Raw genomic sequence first — 19,230 nt, 5'->3', positions numbered from 1 at the left:
ATGAGATAAACCATGCCTCAGGATTAAGACTGACTCCACGCTTAAGACAATTTGGATAGAAAAAGATTAGCAAAAATTAATACTTAAAATATAGTGTCCTAATTTGCTTTTCCTACTGGATGTGGAAACTGAGAACTTCTGAAATGCCTTTTTAATGTCATCTGTGATCTGCCCTTAGGGAACAAGCAGACCTTCTCACTACCATGTCCTCTGGGATGACAATCGTTTCTCGTCAGATGAACTGCAAATTCTTACCTATCAGCTGTGTCATACATACGTACGCTGTACTCGCTCTGTCTCAATCCCCGCACCAGCATACTATGCACACCTGGTTGCCTTCAGAGCCAGGTATCATCTGGTTGATAAAGAACATGATAGGTGAGTTACGGTGTTGTGAATTGCTACAAAATTTAATAGGAAGGAGGTATATGGCTTTTTAAATCTGGGTCCTGTGGCATTCTCTCTAAGCAGTTCATGGGTAAATTTCCACTGAATAATAGCATCTGAAGAAGAAGAATTAGAATAACTTTGTGAGACAGAAGGAAGATGCTTCTGTTTTACTGTTTCTTTTTATAGTATACCTGTACGTATTTTCAAAAATTAAATTTTAAGGGTTGTTAATTTTTTGAATGAATGAATCTTATACACATTTGGTGGTGGATTTTCCTTGACCCTAAACTATGGAATAGTCCAAAAGAGGTCCTTATGTTGGTCCTCTTACTCTGTGGCTATCAACAGCAGCACCTTACCTCCATCAGGGGGATCAAAACTACTCCCTTTGTAAGGTCTCAGTCAGTTTTGCTCCTTAAATGGTCTTAAATGTGGTGCTTAGAGAATGAGGCAATACTCTATATGAAAATAAAATAATGTATTTTAGGGGAGGCAAATTAAATAGGACTTCTCTTTTCTTTTCCCCATATTAGTGCTGAAGGAAGCCACACTTCTGGTCAAAGTAATGGCAGAGATCATCAAGCACTTGCTAAAGCAGTTCAAGTTCATCAGGACACGTTACGTACCATGTACTTTGCTTGACATGTTTTAATGTTTAGCGATTCAGTACAGAGTTGGATTCACATGAGACCAGCTGCACTTAGACCAACAGTTGCCCAAGCTACAGTGACAGCCAGCAATGATACATCTTTATTAGTTTTTTCCATTTGCAAGAAAGCCTTCCGTCCAGAATTTCAGACTTGATTATAAACTGCAGACCTGTACAAAACCCCACAGTTGTTGGAAATGTGGTTTGCCAAAATATCTAAGCTGCTTGTCAGAAAACAGACCCATATTTTGTAGTTAAATCAAAAGCTGTGATCTCAGGGCTAAAAACAAAACAAAACCTTTTCATTTAGTTTGCTATTCAATTTATTTGTGTTTTAATAATCTGGAATTACCTTATTCACATAAAATTTGATGGGCTCAGATGCTGAGAGTTTGCTTTTAATACAAAGAAAGAATTAAAAAAGCACTAGTTGGGTATTTATGAAGCCTTGATCATTCTGGATGCATATACAAAAGTTTTATTTTAAAAGTGCAGAAAGATAATAATAATTCTGGTCCTTCACTGTCTTACAAAGATCATTCTGTATGTGTCTAAGAGCAAATGTAGTTTCTGAAATTTGTTCTTGAATGTCTTTTATTGTGCTGCATTTAAAGATGTTTTTCATAGACTGAATTATGAAATAATTTCAGGAAAAAATGAACTTGTATCTGAACTTTAATAGGTTCAGTAAGATTGGCAAAAAGAAAATGTGCCATTTAAATTTTTTAAACTTTTTTTTTAAAATCATACTGACAGCTAATCGTAGAATTTGTCCTATAGGACTGTGACACTTACTTTCCAAAGTTTCTAAAGAATACGGGTCTGTGGTGATAAATACAGTACAATCCTTCATCACTGTTATGTTTGAATTTTTGTAAATTTTATATGTTTCACAGTATTAATAGATGCTATTATTTATTTTATTTACTAAGGAGTGCTCATCATATTTCTGTTAACATATCAAGAAAGCTTTGGATTTTAGAAATTAAAACCTTATCATGAAGACATTATTATTCAAATGCAGGAATATGCAATTGACTTTGATATGACAGAGGTCAGAGATACATACAGTGTATATTGTATAGCTTGTAATTTCTGGAAAGACTTTTTAAGCATGCACACAACATGGCCGGTTTCACCTATGCATTCAGAGACGCACACCGTGAGACCAACATTCTCCATCCATTCAAGCACAAAACTTTATTTATTTGTTGATTTTTGGTGAAGCAGCAGTTCAAATAGAGGAAAGTGATTCATTCTTTATAGTCTAGCTAGGCAAATTTAATAGAATCTATGCAGTAAAAATAACTCTTAGGAAACTGTTGAAGTTTATTTGTGGAAGGAGGTGAAACTTTGTTTCACATAAAATCAATAGTATGAGTGAGATTTTTTGCCATTCTCTTAGGAGAAGCATTACTTAAAACTGAATTATTAGACATACATGCTTCTGTTAGTTTGACACTGGGTTCATATAAATCATAATACACGTATAAACATTGCACTAATTGTGACACCATAAACAATTTTAGAAAAGGATGAAAAAAAAGCCCTGAAAGTTGTTTATGCTGACTTGATTTTGTTTAATGTTCTTATATGCTAAATCAAGTACATATTAAGCATGTAGATTTTATTTGTTAAATGCATTCTCTTCCTTTGTTTCATTCAGCTTTCTCTTTTTTTCCCTTCCCCTACCAGCCATTTAGCCACTGTTGCAAGCACATTTACCTCTAGCCATCAAGGTGGGCAAACAACTTCATCCAGAATTAGTGTCAGTGCCATATTTTGTATAGAATAGAACTGTTTGCTGTTGAGGAAGCCAGAAAATGCTCAGCTTTGCTGCCTAAAAGGTTTAGGTGCATAATTTCATGTATAAATTCAGGCCGCAGCTTGTAGCATAGCAGCATGCTGTTGCCCATGTTGTTTGGCTGAAGCAACAAAGTAAATGTTGTTAATGGATGAGTCAGTCATATGTACATCATACTAGATTATTATTCCTGTCTTGCTGTTGAAATTAACGGGCCAGAATCTGTTCTCAATTATAGTTGTGTAAATCCAGAGTTACTCCTTGATTACACTGGTAACTGAAAATAGAATTCAACCTTTTGTAATTACTAAGCAGGTTACAAAAGTTTCCACTAAAACAAATTTAGCTAATTTGCATTATCTTTTCCATGATGGATGTGTTGCACTTTTCTCTACAGTATTTTGAGCAGTGTAGAAATTCATTGCTGGCTTTAGTTTTGGCACAGTATCAGACAATTGTATGAGCTATTCTTTTAAGAAGTTAAAAAAATTAGTCAGCCATTTTTAAAATTCCATTGGTGGTTCTTGCTATTTGTTATGGTTAGGTGCTTAGGATAATATTCATCATCTTCTCCTCCTCTCCCTGCTGCACAAACCTGGAGTAAATTACTTAATATGGGCAGACAGATATCCCACATCCTGAACTAAAGGGTAGATCAAAGGGCTATGGTGCTGCCTCTTGTGGCTCCTGTTCTCGTCTATGGGCTAGAACACCAGGTGCTGCTCCAGTGTGGGAGTTCCTGTCTACTGGCTCTGTGCACAGATCCAGAAGACCCCTAATATGCAACCTAAATACTCAAAATGCAGGTGCAGAGGATTGTTGTGGGGGCTTTGCAGATAAGAGCATTCTGCACACACTCTCCCAAAGTGTGTCTGTTGACCCTATGTCCTACTAGCATGAATGGGAATTGTGTGCAGTTCCCTCACATCTTGTGAAGGACACAGACCCCTGAGGGATGATTGTCAGTGGGGGTGGGACATGGGGAGTTTACTGTATATGTGCGTATTACCTAGAGTACTGTAATTTTAAAAATGGCTTTGATTTTTTTCATAATGAAATACAGTGAATTAGTCCATAATATAATTTAATTGATTTAAATATTTTTAGGAACATTTTTTAATGGGCAATGCACTTTGAAAAGTAGGCACTCTGCGTGCATAACTGCTTTTTATAAAGGTAAATATAAACAACATGCATAGGCCAAAACAGTTACAATCAAACAAACAATACACATTTATGACTTTCGGTTTACTCCAGCTTTCAAGAATAGCAGTATCTCGGGTAAACGTGTATAAATTTACACACAAAACATTCTCCCTAAGAACTGAGGAAAAGTGGCTACAAAATATTGTGTATGTGAATTTTAGGATTCTGACACATGCCCACAAATGCTTTTGAATTCACATGTAAGGCTGATCGTTTTAACCATTAAGTTACTAGTTCAAATTCAGCTCAGGTCAGCAGTAACCAAAAATACTTACTTATCTTGTGGCTCATTGGCCTGTGCAAAAAGTTGTCTAACTCCCATTTGTTAGAGAACCACGAGGCAGGTCTTGCTCTGTTACAGTGGTTCTGCTCTGAGCTACATTTGCACCAATTGCGGTGACGGCATTTTGTGTTTTGGTCTAACAATTTGTGCAAATTGGCCTTCTTGTTAGCAGTCTTAACAGCAAAACCAGCTCAGGATTGAACAATGTTGAATAATTGTGCATTCACAATGTATTGTTTTGTGGATAAATGTGATCCAGGCTCTACAGCTGTAAATCTCTGATTATATTTATGTGAAAAAGGCTGATAACAAGTGATGGACAGATTAGAAATAGGTACGTGACGCCTTATGTTGTGTGTGTGTGTGTGTGTGTGTGTGTGTGTGTGTGTGTGTGTGTGTTAGATGATGAAGGGATAAACAATCTCATGAGTTAAGTGTCAGCTATAAATTTGAATTTGCTGCCTAAAAATTGTACTAAATATTAACACTACTGAAACATAAACAAAACTACAAAAGCTAATAGAAATGCTGCTATTCAGAGGTGCAAAACAAAACCAGCAAAGATAAAATATTCAATGCAAACCATTTTTTAAAAAACTAAATACAAAACTACTATTGGGCTCTCTTGTGCCTTTTTAGGTACTTCTGTGTTAGGGGTGATGGATAGTTACACCGACCCAGTGGGGTTGCTCAGCGTCACAATGCCTTCTAGAGCGCCTCGGAAGAGGTGCTCAGCTAGCCATTGTTGGGAGGGAATGGAGTTATGCTTCTGTTTTCTCCCCTCTGCCCTCTTTTTGGATTGACTATTGGAGGTAGTCCTATACAGTCCTTGCATCTTCCCTTCCCCTCCTCCGTTTCCCCAAGCCTATGTGTAGGTGCATATTTAGCAGTTTCCATTGGTATTCATAGTTTTGATTTGATTCAAACTAAAATACTTTAATCCCAGTATTTAAATATTGACTATTGCATGGATCATTGGAATAATTGGTGATCTATTTTCCAAAACTTTTCCATATTAACTTGCACATTTCTAGAGCTGTCAGATGAAAACCCTTCAGCTGGTTTTTGTCAGTTGCCCAAGTCACAAGGAGGCATTGTGTGATAATCTGCTAGCGCCTACTTGAAAATTATGATGAAATAACTTCCCACTGTGTAAATGTGTGGGGGTTTCTTTCCTTCACCCCATGCCCCTCCTCCTCCTCCTCCTACTACTACTCAAACCTATCTATCCCAATTATTTAACCAAAAATCGGGCTAGCATGTTTAGTTTTTATATTTGACTAACTCATTTCAGTAATTCTTGTGGCCCTTGTGTAGATGTAAATGAGTAGTCCGATCCGAACAAGGCTTGATAAAAATAACTTTTTTATGATTAAGATGAACGGTAAAATTTTCAAAAAGATTTAAATCGCTTTTGAGAATGGGACTTAAGCCCAGTATTTTTAAAGGTATTTAGACATTGTGACGCTGAGCGCAGCAACACCTACATACATTTAAACATCGAGGCTCTAGATATTTAGGCTCCTAACTGTCCAGGTCATTTTTGAAAATGTAATTTAGGCTCCTAAGCACTCAGGTGCTTTTGAAAATTTTATCCAAATTTTGTCTAGTTTTTATGCGCACTCAGGATCCGATTCTAATCACAAATGCACTGCACATTGCTGGATAACTCAAATGTTCTTTTGTGCTTGTGGATTGCAGCAGTAAATGCCTCAAGATAGATAGTGATGTGCATTACATATTATGGGGGAACTGATCCTTCTCCCAGTAAGTCACTAGCAAACCTCTCACTGACTACAATGGGAGTGAGAGCAGGAAAAGGCCTTGTATAAAAATCTGCCTTTTTTCCTTAAGTTTTCAAGTTAGATGTTGTTGGATACCTTCTTTCTGATGAATAATGCTGACATTTTAAGACTAGATTAGGCCAGTCCTGCAGCCTTTATTCATGCAAAACACATAATGAAATTCATCAGAGTTGTCCATGAATTATATATGCAGGATTGGGACCTTTATTGGGGGATGTTGATGGAAATCCAGTTAAGCCATAAGACTTTTTATAATGTAAGAGATTTCTTACACATGAGAAAAGGAATGTAAATAAGTTCTCCACGTTTTCACACTCAATACCAGTTGTAATCAAATGATAGTCTTTTTCATTGTTTGTTCTATTTTGAAAATTTCTCCAAAAGTAACATCTCTTTTGGTTTAGTCATCACTGTCGTGGTTAGACCCAGTGTGACTTTCTCAGTTTCTAACACAGAACAGTATATTTTTGATTTTTATATTCTATTTGGTAACTTGCTTCTAAATGCATATACATGCAATCCTTTTCTAAGGAGAATTTCAGTTCAAACAGAAAATAGTTGCACTGATGTCTTGAAAAACTCCCTTTTACTGAAACAGACTTTTTTGCATCTGCTGTAGCTGGTTGAAAATAATGTAAATAGTATTATGAATAGCAAAGCATTCATAGGTTCTGAATACCATTCATTGTTGTATTTGCATTTTTAGAGATACCACACCCTTTACAGTATTAACATACGAGCTGTACGTGTTTTTTAATTTTATTACACTTTCCCATTTTGCATATGGTAGATAAATCCATAAAGGGCACCATTTCTCATTTGCTTTCTATCCTGTGGAAAGTGTCAGTTTTCCAGTCTTTATTTACATAACAATTCTTCCCTAACCCTCTCTCTTCTACCCTTGTTTTTCCCACCACACTGCACAAAATGTAAAAACATTCTGAAGTTACCAAAATTCAGATATTGTAAAGCATTTAAATGCCTTTGTCTCTAATATCACCATTAGATAATTAATAGCACTCATATCTGTGCTATTAACCATAGCTCAGTAATGCATTTTTTTTCTAGCTCCTATGAGCACTTGATTCTAAGGAACTAGTCTGTGAGGCAGTGTTAATAGAATCAAAAAAACTAGAGATGGAAAAGTCTGATGTAGCATCTAGTCTGTTCCTCTGCTGGTACAGGATTGTTCTTTATAGTAGGGGTTTTTTTGTTTTGTTTTGTTTTAGAACTTTGACAGGAAACAGGGCTACCAAGTTGCCTTCTTGGTTGCCCACATTAGAAAGCCAGCAGTGATTTGCATTAATTGATTTTTTGCTTCTTTAGCTCATAGAGGCTGGAGAGACCAAAACTAAGCACTGCTACTGTTACTTACTTGTAGTGTGTTTTATACATAGTACATTGGTAAATCTCATCTCTCTGCTCTAAGGGTTAATGGCTGTAGTGTATATAGCACCTTGGACAGTCTCAAAGCGAGTCATTTTTTAATCCCAAAGTTGTGTTCTTTGTGTTTGATGGTGTGATGTGTAATCTTTAATATAACATTTAAAGTTCTTCAGCCGTTTTTCCCCATGTTTCATTGTCTGAAGTGTTAAAGTAAATGTAATGGCTTGGCCAAGTCACTACAGAAGGTGATTTCCTATCATTCTTTAGTTAGCAACTAGATGCAGTTAAAAGCTACCTCCTATATTCTTCCACAGATTAATATTTGCTTTTGAAATGCAACTATTGTTTGTTGTAAACAGTCAAAATATTTCCAAATGAGCTGAATTGTTTGTTTCTAGTTTGAGAATTTATATGCCATACTGTGATTCTTGATATCTGCTTGCCGCTTATTATTTTTACATAAGGGCGAGGTTGGGATGCTGTCTGTCAAAGTTTTGGAAATAGTGAGGCAACTGATTTCACAAGTCTGGTATGTTCATTTTCATTCAAGTTTTCTTTTGTTAATAGTGATACCACCTTAAAACAGACAGCTCTTCTAGTAGTTGTGTTTGCACACTGCTGTTTCCAAGCAAAAATTGTTTTCATGTGTTAGCTCTATGTTTTGCTGAAAACTATATTGCGTTTTAATTGAAGGTGACATTGAAGGTGCTTGAAACATATTTCGAAGCTGAGGCTAAAATCATGTATTAGAATATTTTTTTAAAATACCTTTTAGGTAATTTGAGATTGTAACCTTGAAGATACTATATTCGCAACTCAAGTCACAAGGATATAAATTTTAAACACAAAAAATGTCTTGAATGTTTGTATTATGAATATGTTCTCTTGATAACGTGCAAGGCCTTGGCCACACCTCAGATCTTAAAACAAGTGCACATACACAAAAGGTGCTTTGAATGATCTGAAACTGAACTGTAGAAAACTGTGTTAATACATCATATTTTGTTTACAATGAATCCAGACAAGCTTCCTTATTTTGTATTTAACCACTTTGTTGGCAGAAATTTTGTCTACTTATGCACAGTACATTTGCTCGGTATTATAGCAATTTTCTAAATTTAATGTTGAAAAATAATTTGGCTCTTTAAGCTACGGAAGTTGGCGAGTGAGAAGTAATCATTATGCTTTTGCTGTTTCTTCTCCCTGAAATGCTTGAGCATGGCACCCATGGACACTAGTGTAAGTTGTGTGTATGGAAGGGAAAGCTAGACTCATTTATCTTCCTATAATTAAGAACAAATTTGTCTAAAAATGAAAAATAATCTGCTATGTTGACTGACTGCTTATAGATTCACGTATAGGCTTACCAAATAGGAGCTCTTCATGGGTAGAATCCTTGAGACTACTCAGTTTTTATTCTGCCCTTACTCAGGCAAAACTCCCAGTATGGAGCATAGGATTTGGCCCCATGTACAATAGCTACTTTTCAGAAGACATTTCACTACATCTGGTGTTACGGATCCTTGTGCACTATTTATGCCATACTGGTTCTGGAAGAAGTGCCACTGAGTGTTCCATTGTGTGGATTTATTAAGCGTAATACACCATGAGCCCATCTTTAAAACACAACAATAGTATTATTTGTTACCTTTTGAATAACTGGGTTTTGTTCCCAGACCCAGGCCCAGATGATCACCTGGGAATCTGTGGAAAGAGGGACCCCTTTACAGACTGATTTGTCTGAAAGAGAAAATGCCGTCTCCACTACATTATCGCCCCCATTCTCCAAGGACTATAGGTGTGAGGGCTGGATGTGGAGACTTCTCCAGAGTGCTGCTAATTCTGCATTCATTCAAGGAAGAGTTAATATTGCTGCCTTTAGGTTCTCTTTGTGGCTTCTGCTGACCAGCTGCATTTGACCAACCGGAAAGCAATACAGCTCTTGGTGGGTGGATGGGCAATAAATCATAGATTTGGATGCAAAAATCATACATTCAAACAGCTCCTTCTACCACAGGTTCCTGAGTTATTGATTCAGGCTCATCCCACAGGAGAGGGAGGCTTGTCAGGCAACTCCACAGGAATGTCAGAATTTTACCCAGCTGACTTCCTCCCAGACTTCCAGAGGCTAACTCTGATTGACTTGGGAGGGCTGCTATTGCATGGTCATTGGCATCAGCACTGGCATATTTGTAGGGAATTGGGGAGAACTGGACTTGAAGTTTTGTAAGGATACAGAGTCCTATCATCATCCCCTCCTCCCCCCACCACCACCACAAAATGGATCCATAACACAGGATGCAGACTTTTGTTAATATCTACTCTCAAGATACATCTAAGTATTTTCAAAGGAGACATTACTCTTTAATGTGATTGCTTATTGTATTTATAGATGGATCTTATGATGAATGGCTACATTTTATTTAAAAAAAAAATTTTTTTTTATTGTTTTGCCTAATTAAATTAGACAAGTTAAAATAAAGGTAAAGTGGCATTCTTTGTACACTTACTATTTCAAAGAAAATTTAAAGAAAGTTTATTTAAAAACACCTGAATTTCCTTCCCATGGTTTTTCTCATTCCTTGCATGCATGATGTGTTGTGCGAGGCTCCAACTTGTTTCTTTCCTTTAAAACCCTGCTGAAACACTTGGGACCCAGTCATCAATGCGAGTTGCACACATGACTGACACGATGATCAGGATATCATGTTGGTTTTTTTTAAATAAATACTTCCCTAGCATTTTGTTTTCTGAGAGCTTTGCAAGCATTATCTACTTAAACATCCCAAAAGCCCAGCAATGTACACAGAGAAGGATCTGAGGCACAGAGCATGATTAGGAACTCAGGAGTTCCTGGTTCCCAGGCCCGTATCTGTTCCACTAGGCTATATTTTCACTCAGACAAGTGTATGCAACGTTTACTTGGACTTGGTTCCATACTGTGCCTACCAACTTTTCCTCTGTCAAACTTAGAAAATTGAAGAAACTCAAAGTTAAAACAAATATTATGCAGTACTTTGACCTGACACCCATACTGTCCCTAAATCTTGGGTCTGTGTGTAAAATTGCACATTAGTACTTGTCATGTCTGAATATCATTGGTTTGGGGCTTTTTTTTTTAAGGCTGCCATGTCCTTGTCCTCCTTTCATTGTGGCTTTTAGTGGTTTAATAACTTTTGAGTATGTCTAACTATAGATTGCCTGTTCCTACACTTTTTGTGCACCCAAAATTGCCATTTACTTAGCGGGAGCTTTGGGTGAGCAAAAACTGCAGGATCAAGCCTATAGTGTGTGAACATGCAATAAAGACCATTTTAAAACTTGTGTCCAACTCCCATTGAAGAGAGTGACAATATTCATATTTACGTCAATTGTCACAGGGTCAAGCCCTTAATATTTCTTTTTTTTTCTTTTTTAAGCAAAGATTGGCCCTATTTCTGTGACCCATACTTACATTCAAGTAATCATTAGATTATTTAGGACTACTCATGCAAATTGAAAGATTGGGCCCTTTTACTGCCCTTCTGGTATATAGGTGTTAGTTGTTTTTTTTTATTTGCAATAAAGTAAAATAACTTGTCACTAACCACTTGACTAACTTAAGTCTTTTGGTAAGCCCAAGTTACCTATTTTGTCTATCAGGAATGTTTAACCCCAGGAATGCTCCTTTATTAAAATCAGGTTCAATTAAATTAGCCCAACTTCTGCATTTATTTTTATGTAGCAAGACCTGGATGATTTCAAATGGTTTGTGTTTGATCACTTTTGCTTTTTTAGATACTGATTTTGTTTTAAACTAGTTGTTATAGGGAAGATAATGTACCCTTATATAGAAAGGAAAATGTTTAACTCATTGTAAAAAGGATCTGTGATAAATATTTTTCCTTGACTAAAGCAGGGCTTTTTTTGTAAAAATGTAAACTAGCTATAATGCAGCACTATCACTGGCAACATTTTCCTATGTGTTCTGTCCTGAAAAAATGTTGCCATTCATATTGGACAAATTACTATCTCATTCTGATGCAAACATACTTTTTTTTTTTTTTTTTTTAATATATAAAGAAGGTGCTGCTTCCATAGGACATTTAGGGACAAATTTTCTGTTGGTGCACATAGCTACAGTTCTGTTGACTTCAGTGGAGTTTCATCAGTTGACACTAGCCATGAATATTTTGGCCTCTAGAATTTACAGTAAGGCTAGTTCACAAACTGAGACCAGTTGCAAATTTCTGTGCAATAAAGTGGTTAATAGATCATGGGGAGGTGGGATAGAAAAGAGAATGTATTGTTTAAATCCAGATAGTTCTTACCTTTGGTACACTTCAGATTTAACTGACACCTACTAAGGGTTTTTAACCCTTAATTTTAAAGTTTTTTCTAGTTTTTTTCTTATTTTTGTAAAATAACTGAAAAAGAACCAAAAATTGTGAACTCAAAAGTTTGATTGTAAATGCTCCCTTTTTATTTCTTGATTATAAAAAAAAAAAAAAAATGACATTTTGAATCAAAATGTTTGACCATTTATTAATACTTTTGAGAAGCTGAGCAGTTAAGGGCCTCATTTCAAGTGGTACTAAATGTATATTAACTAGTTTATACCCATGTATTGCATCTTTGTGAAGAAGTCTCGTGCTTTCAATATATAAACCACCTGGTGCTGTTTTGTTAAAATTGGCACTTCTTGTAAAATCGTATTTATATACATTAGATGCACTGTATAATTTCCATTAGTACATTGATGTAAACTTCACTCTACACATTACACATTCATATATAAATTGAGGCTTCGTGTAGATTTCATATAGTTTAAATACATTGTATGTATCTTGAATACTTAATTAAATGCTTGCATGATGCTATGTGGTGATTGCCACTTTAAGCCTTAACAATGTTAAATTTGTTGATTGTCAGAGTATGCAAAAACATGAGTTTAACAGGATAGGTTGTTCCTGGAAAGTTGAGATGGTAAAGAAGAAAAAAGGTTTCTCTCCTGAGAAATAAAGGGAATCTTGTAGAGATTGATCTATATACAATGACTGACCTGTCTAGACACTGGCTGTCGCTGTTGCTCTACAGAAACTGGGCTATTTTGCATTTCTATGGCAGTGTACAGAAAGCCGCTATTCTAAAATCTTGGCTTTTTTGTTGCTAAGATTTGTTGGATCAGAATCTTTTTCTCCCAATTTGAAATTTATTTATGCCGGAAGGAGGAGGGTTATTCAATATTTAAATGTACCTTTATAAACCTACTCTCAAGTTCTATGCTTTCTTCAGAGAGTGCCATCATTTTTCACTTCTTATGACTGACATTTAATCCTTAACACATTTTTAATTAGAGGCAAATAAAGTGTTGGGGACCCAGCTTTCTTTCCAATTTGGATCTACCTCATTTAAATAGTTGGGTGCTATTTACTCAAATTGTCGATGAGATTGGCAAAAGTGACCAAACAGTAAGTGATGACGGACCTCTTAAGAGGCAGACTCTGCAAACCAAATCTTTTTGGTTTATTGTTTAGAAAAAACAAATATTGTATTTGAGTTTTATTCTATGTGCCTTTTTGTGTTGAGTCCCAATGCATTACAATCAAACATCAGACTCCTAACTAATAATAGCAAATTAAATAATTTTCACAGCAAATTTAAAAAACCCAATTAAACAGTTTTTAAAAAGTGAAATTATTATATTTTCCAGTGTATTAAATCATAAAATGTACAGTATCACAGCAGAATTCTTGTAATGTGAACAGAAGAAAAAATCCAATAACTTGGTTTTTCAAAATATATACATCCCAAACTCTTCTATGCATCCATCTCCATCTATATATGTATGTACATACTGTACACAAGATTGCGTGTGTGTAAATATAGAGAGAAAATGAAAGGGTGTGTATGTATGTATATGATAGGTAAGGGAATAAAATGTCAAAAGTGAGTTTTCTGCACATTTTTGTATCTAACAGTTTACAATTATGTACACATTTTTTCTACTACGTAAACCTTTTTTACTTAAGAAAAATCCTTTTTGGAGAAATTTTAAGTTGTGATATACTATCATTTTTGAAGTTTGAAGAATTTGACTTTAATACCAGTAACCAATACAGAGTGGGAATCTTTCCTGTAAATTGTATTTAGTTTTAATAGTAAAACAAAAAAACAAACAAAAAAAAAAAGTCTGTGTGGAAGTTGTAAGAGTACCAACATTCCTTAGTGGCAGGACTTCAAGACTTGATAACTGGTTCCTAAGGCTTTTTGTGCAGAGAGACTCAAACAATGGGAAAATGCCTCTGTTAAATGTTTTTTATAAAATTGCTCCATCAGGTCTATACTTAAGCTATATTGTATAAAGTGTAATCATCCTTTAATATGCTGCATATAAATTATCAGCATTGTTGCACTTTCTCAGTAATAATGTATGCCCTGCAATTGGCTCATGATAAGGACTTCAGTTTTTTAACAAAACAGTAGTACTTTGGGCAGAAGGTAAGATTTATATAGGTACCTCAAGAAAATAAGAGCCTGAATATGCTGCATTTTGTTCCTTTAACTTTTTTCATGTAGTATTTTGTTTGCTTTTATTATGTTTTGTATATTATTACTAGCAATCTGTTTTGACTTTTGGGACCCCAATAGAGTTTAGAAAGTTGGTCTGTATTCATTTTGTAAGATGTAGTATCCTTTTGTGTTTCTAATGCAGTAGTTGATGTAAGGTTTGCCCTGCATTGTATAATAGAGGGTGTGGGGAAAATAGGCTTTACATGGTAGATTTTGGAAAAAAAAAATACTATGTTTCTAAAACAGGCAATACATGTTCTTAGTCCTTTTTTAATTTTTTTTTTTACTCAAGCTGCTTTCTTGACTCTTTTCTCAAACATGAATGAAAAGATGGGCAGCTTGTTAAGTCGGGGGAAAAAGAAAACCCTGCCCTTTTGGTCTTAAAATATGGGCCAATGAATAAACAGTATTACCTAATTAATAAGGCGGGGCTAAATTGTACTCTGGCACACAAATGCAAATCTCAGAGGGAATCACACCCGTGTTACTCAAAGCAAAAGGTAGCCTAACTTGAATTTGTAGGCTGAGTCTGATTATTCAGATTGAGTATTCTAGTTCTGTTTCTAAATACATTAAAATATAAAATATGCACAGATGGGAATTACCTTTGTTGAGAAAAGAAACTGTTGAAGGAAGCTTCTAACGCTGTGAAATTGAGCATTTATTGTCATGTTTTAAACTTAGGTTTGGGTCCTTTCTCAAGTTTGTTTTGTAGCTTGCTCAGTAAAATAGTTTGCACTACTTTTGCAATAAACTCATGAAAAACTAACCGTTATTTTCTGTTTTGGTTTCTTACTGTATATATAAACTAATACTAAAGATCTAGATTTAGCATTTTTCACCTCCATAAAACTTGTAACAAGCTCAAAATGCTGTAAATCTTGACAAAATATGATGTGAATGATTTTATAAAGTTATTTTGTATGGTGTCAATTTTGTTTTGCCTCATAGTATGTCAGCAAAAAAAAATAAAATTCCTCATCTTTACAAGTTTCTGTTCAGGGTCTTATTTAATAAAAACACCTTTTTTTGCACTTTATTCGGCATACTAGGAGTGCAGGTTTCAATTGCCTTCTTACGAAAATATACTTTGTCCTTAAATATTGTCTTCCAATCAAGGAATCACAAAGTGCTTTAGAAATACCAATTATTTAAACCTTACAATGACCTTTTGGGGCAGGTGTTATATTATTCTCATTGTTAGAGTTCAGAGTAGAACCCAGAATAATTGACAGCCCAGTCCTGAGCTTTTACCATTAGGCTACCCTTCTCTCCTTAAAACAATTTATACAAGTCAAACAAGACACTAGGATAAAGAGATCATTGGTCTCTTATGATATAACAATTCTTGTGTTCCTATACCACAATCCAAGTTAAATGTGGTGTTATTTGGGGGAAAAGAGAGAGAGAGAATGTGTGCTATGCAAACAAAACAAAAAAGCTTTCTTTCAGCTTCTTAGCTCTGTTGCTATTTCACTTGAGGTTCCTGGGCATGTTTTCTATCACTGTACCATGTAGTACCCTATATAGCACAGGCAATAGAACTTACCCAAAAAAATTCCAAAAGCAGATCTTTTAGAAAAATATTGTCTTGATTTAAAAATTGCCAGTGATGGAGAATCCACCATGACCCTTGGTAAATTGTTCCAATGATTGGTCATCCTCACTGTTAAAAATATACAGCTTATTTCTGGTCTGAATCTGTCTAGCTTCAACTTCCAGCCATTTGATCATGTTACATCTTTCTCTGCTAGACTGAAGAGCCAATTATCAAATATTTGTTCCCCATGTAGGTACTTACAAACTGATCAAGTCATTCTCTTTACTAAGCTAAATAGATCTTCATATAAACCTTATGTCGTCCCTTCTGCATTCCACTCTGGTTTGAATATAACTATTAGCTTGTGAGTACAATCATTCAAAATCCAGCAAAACCTTACTGACCAGAAAGTACAGATTCAAGATAGGAAGCACTCTCTGAACGGTGTTCTAATTATTAAATATTTCCTGGTGCATGACTGCCACTGGTACTGTTCCTGGACCTTGTCTGTCAGGCAAGTGGTGTCCAACCAGGACACAGGAATTTCTAGGACTCCGCCACCTCCTTCTGGGCTTGATGCAGACAGACTTTGTCTCATGCCAAAGAAGCAACTGGTGCATCAAGCTGAGGTGCCATCTTTGATTTGGCTTATAGATTTGCCTCCATGTACAGGACTGCTGAAAAGGAACTGGGTAGGCGGGTTGTGGGGTGAACCAGCCACTAACAAAATGATTCTGGCTGCAGCCCACTCTCCAGCCTTCTGTTGTGGGCCCTGTATCCATAATCAGCAGGTGCCCCCTTCAGGTGACTTCTGGCAGATCCAGGAGCAGGTCTGAGCTGTAGGTTATGTCTCTGAGTAGCTCCTCCTAGCAGGAGGAAAAAGAGCTGTTTGGAGGACTCTGTCCAGATAGAAGTAATTTCCTTAAAATGCTGCTCTCCGGGGCAGAGGCTCAGGGCTGATTTGCTCGCTGTTCCTTTCCTCCTCCTGGCTCCTGTCCTCAATGCAACCAGATTATTAGCTCTTCTTCCCTGGCTTTGGAGTGCTTCTAGTCAGACACCGTCATCTCTACTACTGGCATTTACCCAAGGGAAAATACACATTTCTTACCAGTTTCCTCCCCTCCCCCCTTGCGATTTAATCAGATCTTATCTTAGATGCAGAGCCTGTGCTGAGTGACTGGAGTTAAAAACATGCACCTTATTGCTAGTATGAATTTACCTAGCTTCAGTTTCCAGCCTTTGTTCATTGTCCTGATGGTTCATGTGTCAGGTGGTATCCAGAGCACAGGAACTCCCCCAGTGTGTCTGTGTGGTCAGACCAAGGGAAACTGACAGGTAAGAAGCGTTACATTACTTTAGCACCGAGGCACTCCAGTCAACTGGACACCGTACAAACACAAGAAAACAGGGGCTCACAGTCTTCTTCCAGGATGTCCCAAGTTGGTGGATGATCTTCTAAAACATCAAATGCAGAGCGAAAAATCAAAGAGACGAATGAATGAATGAATGTGTCTATATGCAACAGCATTTGAAGGGAAAATGTCCCCCAGGACTGAGTTCCACAACCTAAGATCGCTGACTATGTTAAGCAGGACAAAGTAGCCCTGGACCCACCTACAAGTTTCACTATCTAGAGAACGGATTCCCACTGAAACTATAGACACAAAAGCAGAAATCTTACCAGTCAAATTAGAAAGAAGCATTATTCCGAGGTTAAAGTAAATTTAAACACATTTTCTTATATAGGTGGGGCTGATATTACTGCCTATTAAGGTTGCCCAACTCTTCCCCTTAAAAGACCCTGTTTGCAGTTGCTTATAATTTTGCAACACTTTAACCATTTGGGCTGAAATTCTCCACATTGGGCATCTGCCTCAGCTGAGTTCTTTTGGAAAATTTCAGTCAGAACTGTTCAGCCGCTTCAGAGCTGGGGAAAATGCATTGTTTCATCCATCTTGGGGAAAAAAAATTCTAGCAACTTTTTCTTTGAAAAGATCCGTCCCCTCATGCTTTGGAATAAAGAGTTTAAATTTGGCAGGAGGACCTGGCTTTTGTCTCAGGGATGTGCCTTTTGCTACCATCCCCTCAAAAATCTGCCCAAATGTTGGCCAATTTATGAGTCTTTGAAAAAATCACAGTTTGGACATGGCTAGTAGAGACGTCTTCGATATTAGCAGCTAAATTCCCTGAAGACTCCATCTGCACTGAGCATGCTTCAGCTCAGGGCCGCGGGGGACTGAGCAAGATCTTACCTGCAGTTGTAGCTCTGGGCAGCTGCAGACTGTGCCAGGCCTGTGCACAGGCACCAGACCTGAGACCTGGATGCCTGTCTCCCTTGTGCTCTCAGTCACCCTCTTTTGGGCCTGGGCATTGTAGAAGAGGAAGCTGCCTGATTCAAATGCAAAAGGGACAACCATTGGACTTGTGGGACGAGGAGCCGCCGGTGGGGGGAGGTGGAAAGTAGGACTGGAGGCAGCAGGCAGGGAAAGGAAAACTAGGATTGGGAGCTGGGGTTGTAGACAAACTGGGCCGGGCAAGGGAACTGGCAGCTATGGGCAGAGACGGGGAGTTGGGAAAGGAGCCTGAGTCTGAGAACTACTAGGGTGTGGGAAAGGCTGTGAGGAGGGAATAGGAGAGAGATGACAAGTCGTTGGGGGAATTAACAGTGCTGTCAAGGCAGCGACTGGGCAAGGGGCCAGTGTAGGGAGGAGGACACTGAAAATGGGCCTGGAGTCAGATTGGGACAGGGAGCCATTGGTGATGGGGAGTATGGGTAGGGTGCAGCTGGAGGCCCGAGTGAAGGCGAAAGACAGATCATGTGAGGAGCCAGGAGCAGTGAGAACAGGGACAGGCTGGGCAAGGAAATGGGGGGCAAAGAGGTGGGGGTGGAATTGGAAATGGCTGGGTAGGGAGACGGATTGGGAGGCCGGAGGGGTGATACTTAAACATCCGACGCAAGGAGACTGGGCCTGAGCTGAGAAACCTGAGGAGTGGAGACTAGGATAGGTAGGAGAGGAGGATAGGACAGGCACGAGGAGCCACGGGAGGGGCAGGAACACTTTGGAGGAGACAGGGCAAAAGGTGGCACGCTTTGGGGGGAATGGGCAAAAGAATCTGAGCCCCTAGAGCACATTCCCCTCCAAAGCCTAGACTGGAAGTTGGGGTTCCTGAACCTAACCCTGCTGCTGCTGTCAGCAAATAGCTGTGAACCCCACTGGTAAAATGTCTGTCTTCTCCTCTTGTACTGGTCCACATGGAGGCAGACAATCTGCTACTGCCATCAACTGCTCCGTTAGCTCCACTGGCAGAAGGATGGGCAGTCGTGCGAAGGACCCATGTGGGTGTCACTATGCCAGCACAAGATGGCATTTCTTGCAGGGGGGGGGGGGAACGTTGCTTTTTCAAAAGCCTAGGAAATCTCACTCACATGGACATTTGAATCTGTGCAACCAAACTGTGTCGTCATTAACTGTTTGTGCCCTCCAAACACGCTTATTAACTGCTGGATTGCCTCTTAGCCCTCTGGAGACCACTCAGCAGGAGCTCTCCTCCCCCTGGGTCTCCTGCCACACACTATTTTTCTTCAACTGGGCAGATAGGGACCCTACCTGAACT

General features: G+C 37.7%; 1 protein-coding gene across 2 annotated transcripts in view; it reads left to right on the top strand.

The window, feature by feature from the left end:
• Positions 1–15,065, top strand: part of AGO2 (argonaute RISC catalytic component 2) — a 106,095-nt gene extending 91,030 nt beyond the window's left edge. For both annotated transcript variants that reach the window (XM_067558319.1, XM_067558320.1), the window contains exons 18-19: positions 179–378; positions 924–15,065. In XM_067558319.1, coding sequence (XP_067414420.1) covers positions 179–378; positions 924–1,032 — 309 coding nt within the window. In that variant the 3' untranslated portion in view covers positions 1,033–15,065. The remainder of the gene's footprint in view (positions 1–178; positions 379–923) is intronic.
• The last annotated feature ends 4,165 nt before the right edge of the window (positions 15,066–19,230 follow it).

The sequence above is a fragment of the Emydura macquarii genome, unplaced genomic scaffold, assembly GCF_026122565.2.
Source record: "Emydura macquarii macquarii isolate MOO-44397 ecotype Brisbane River unplaced genomic scaffold, CSIRO-AGI_Emac_v2 contig_1947, whole genome shotgun sequence".
NCBI classification, from domain to species: domain Eukaryota; kingdom Metazoa; phylum Chordata; order Testudines; family Chelidae; genus Emydura; species Emydura macquarii.
This window is presented reverse-complemented; position numbering and strand designations above follow the sequence as displayed.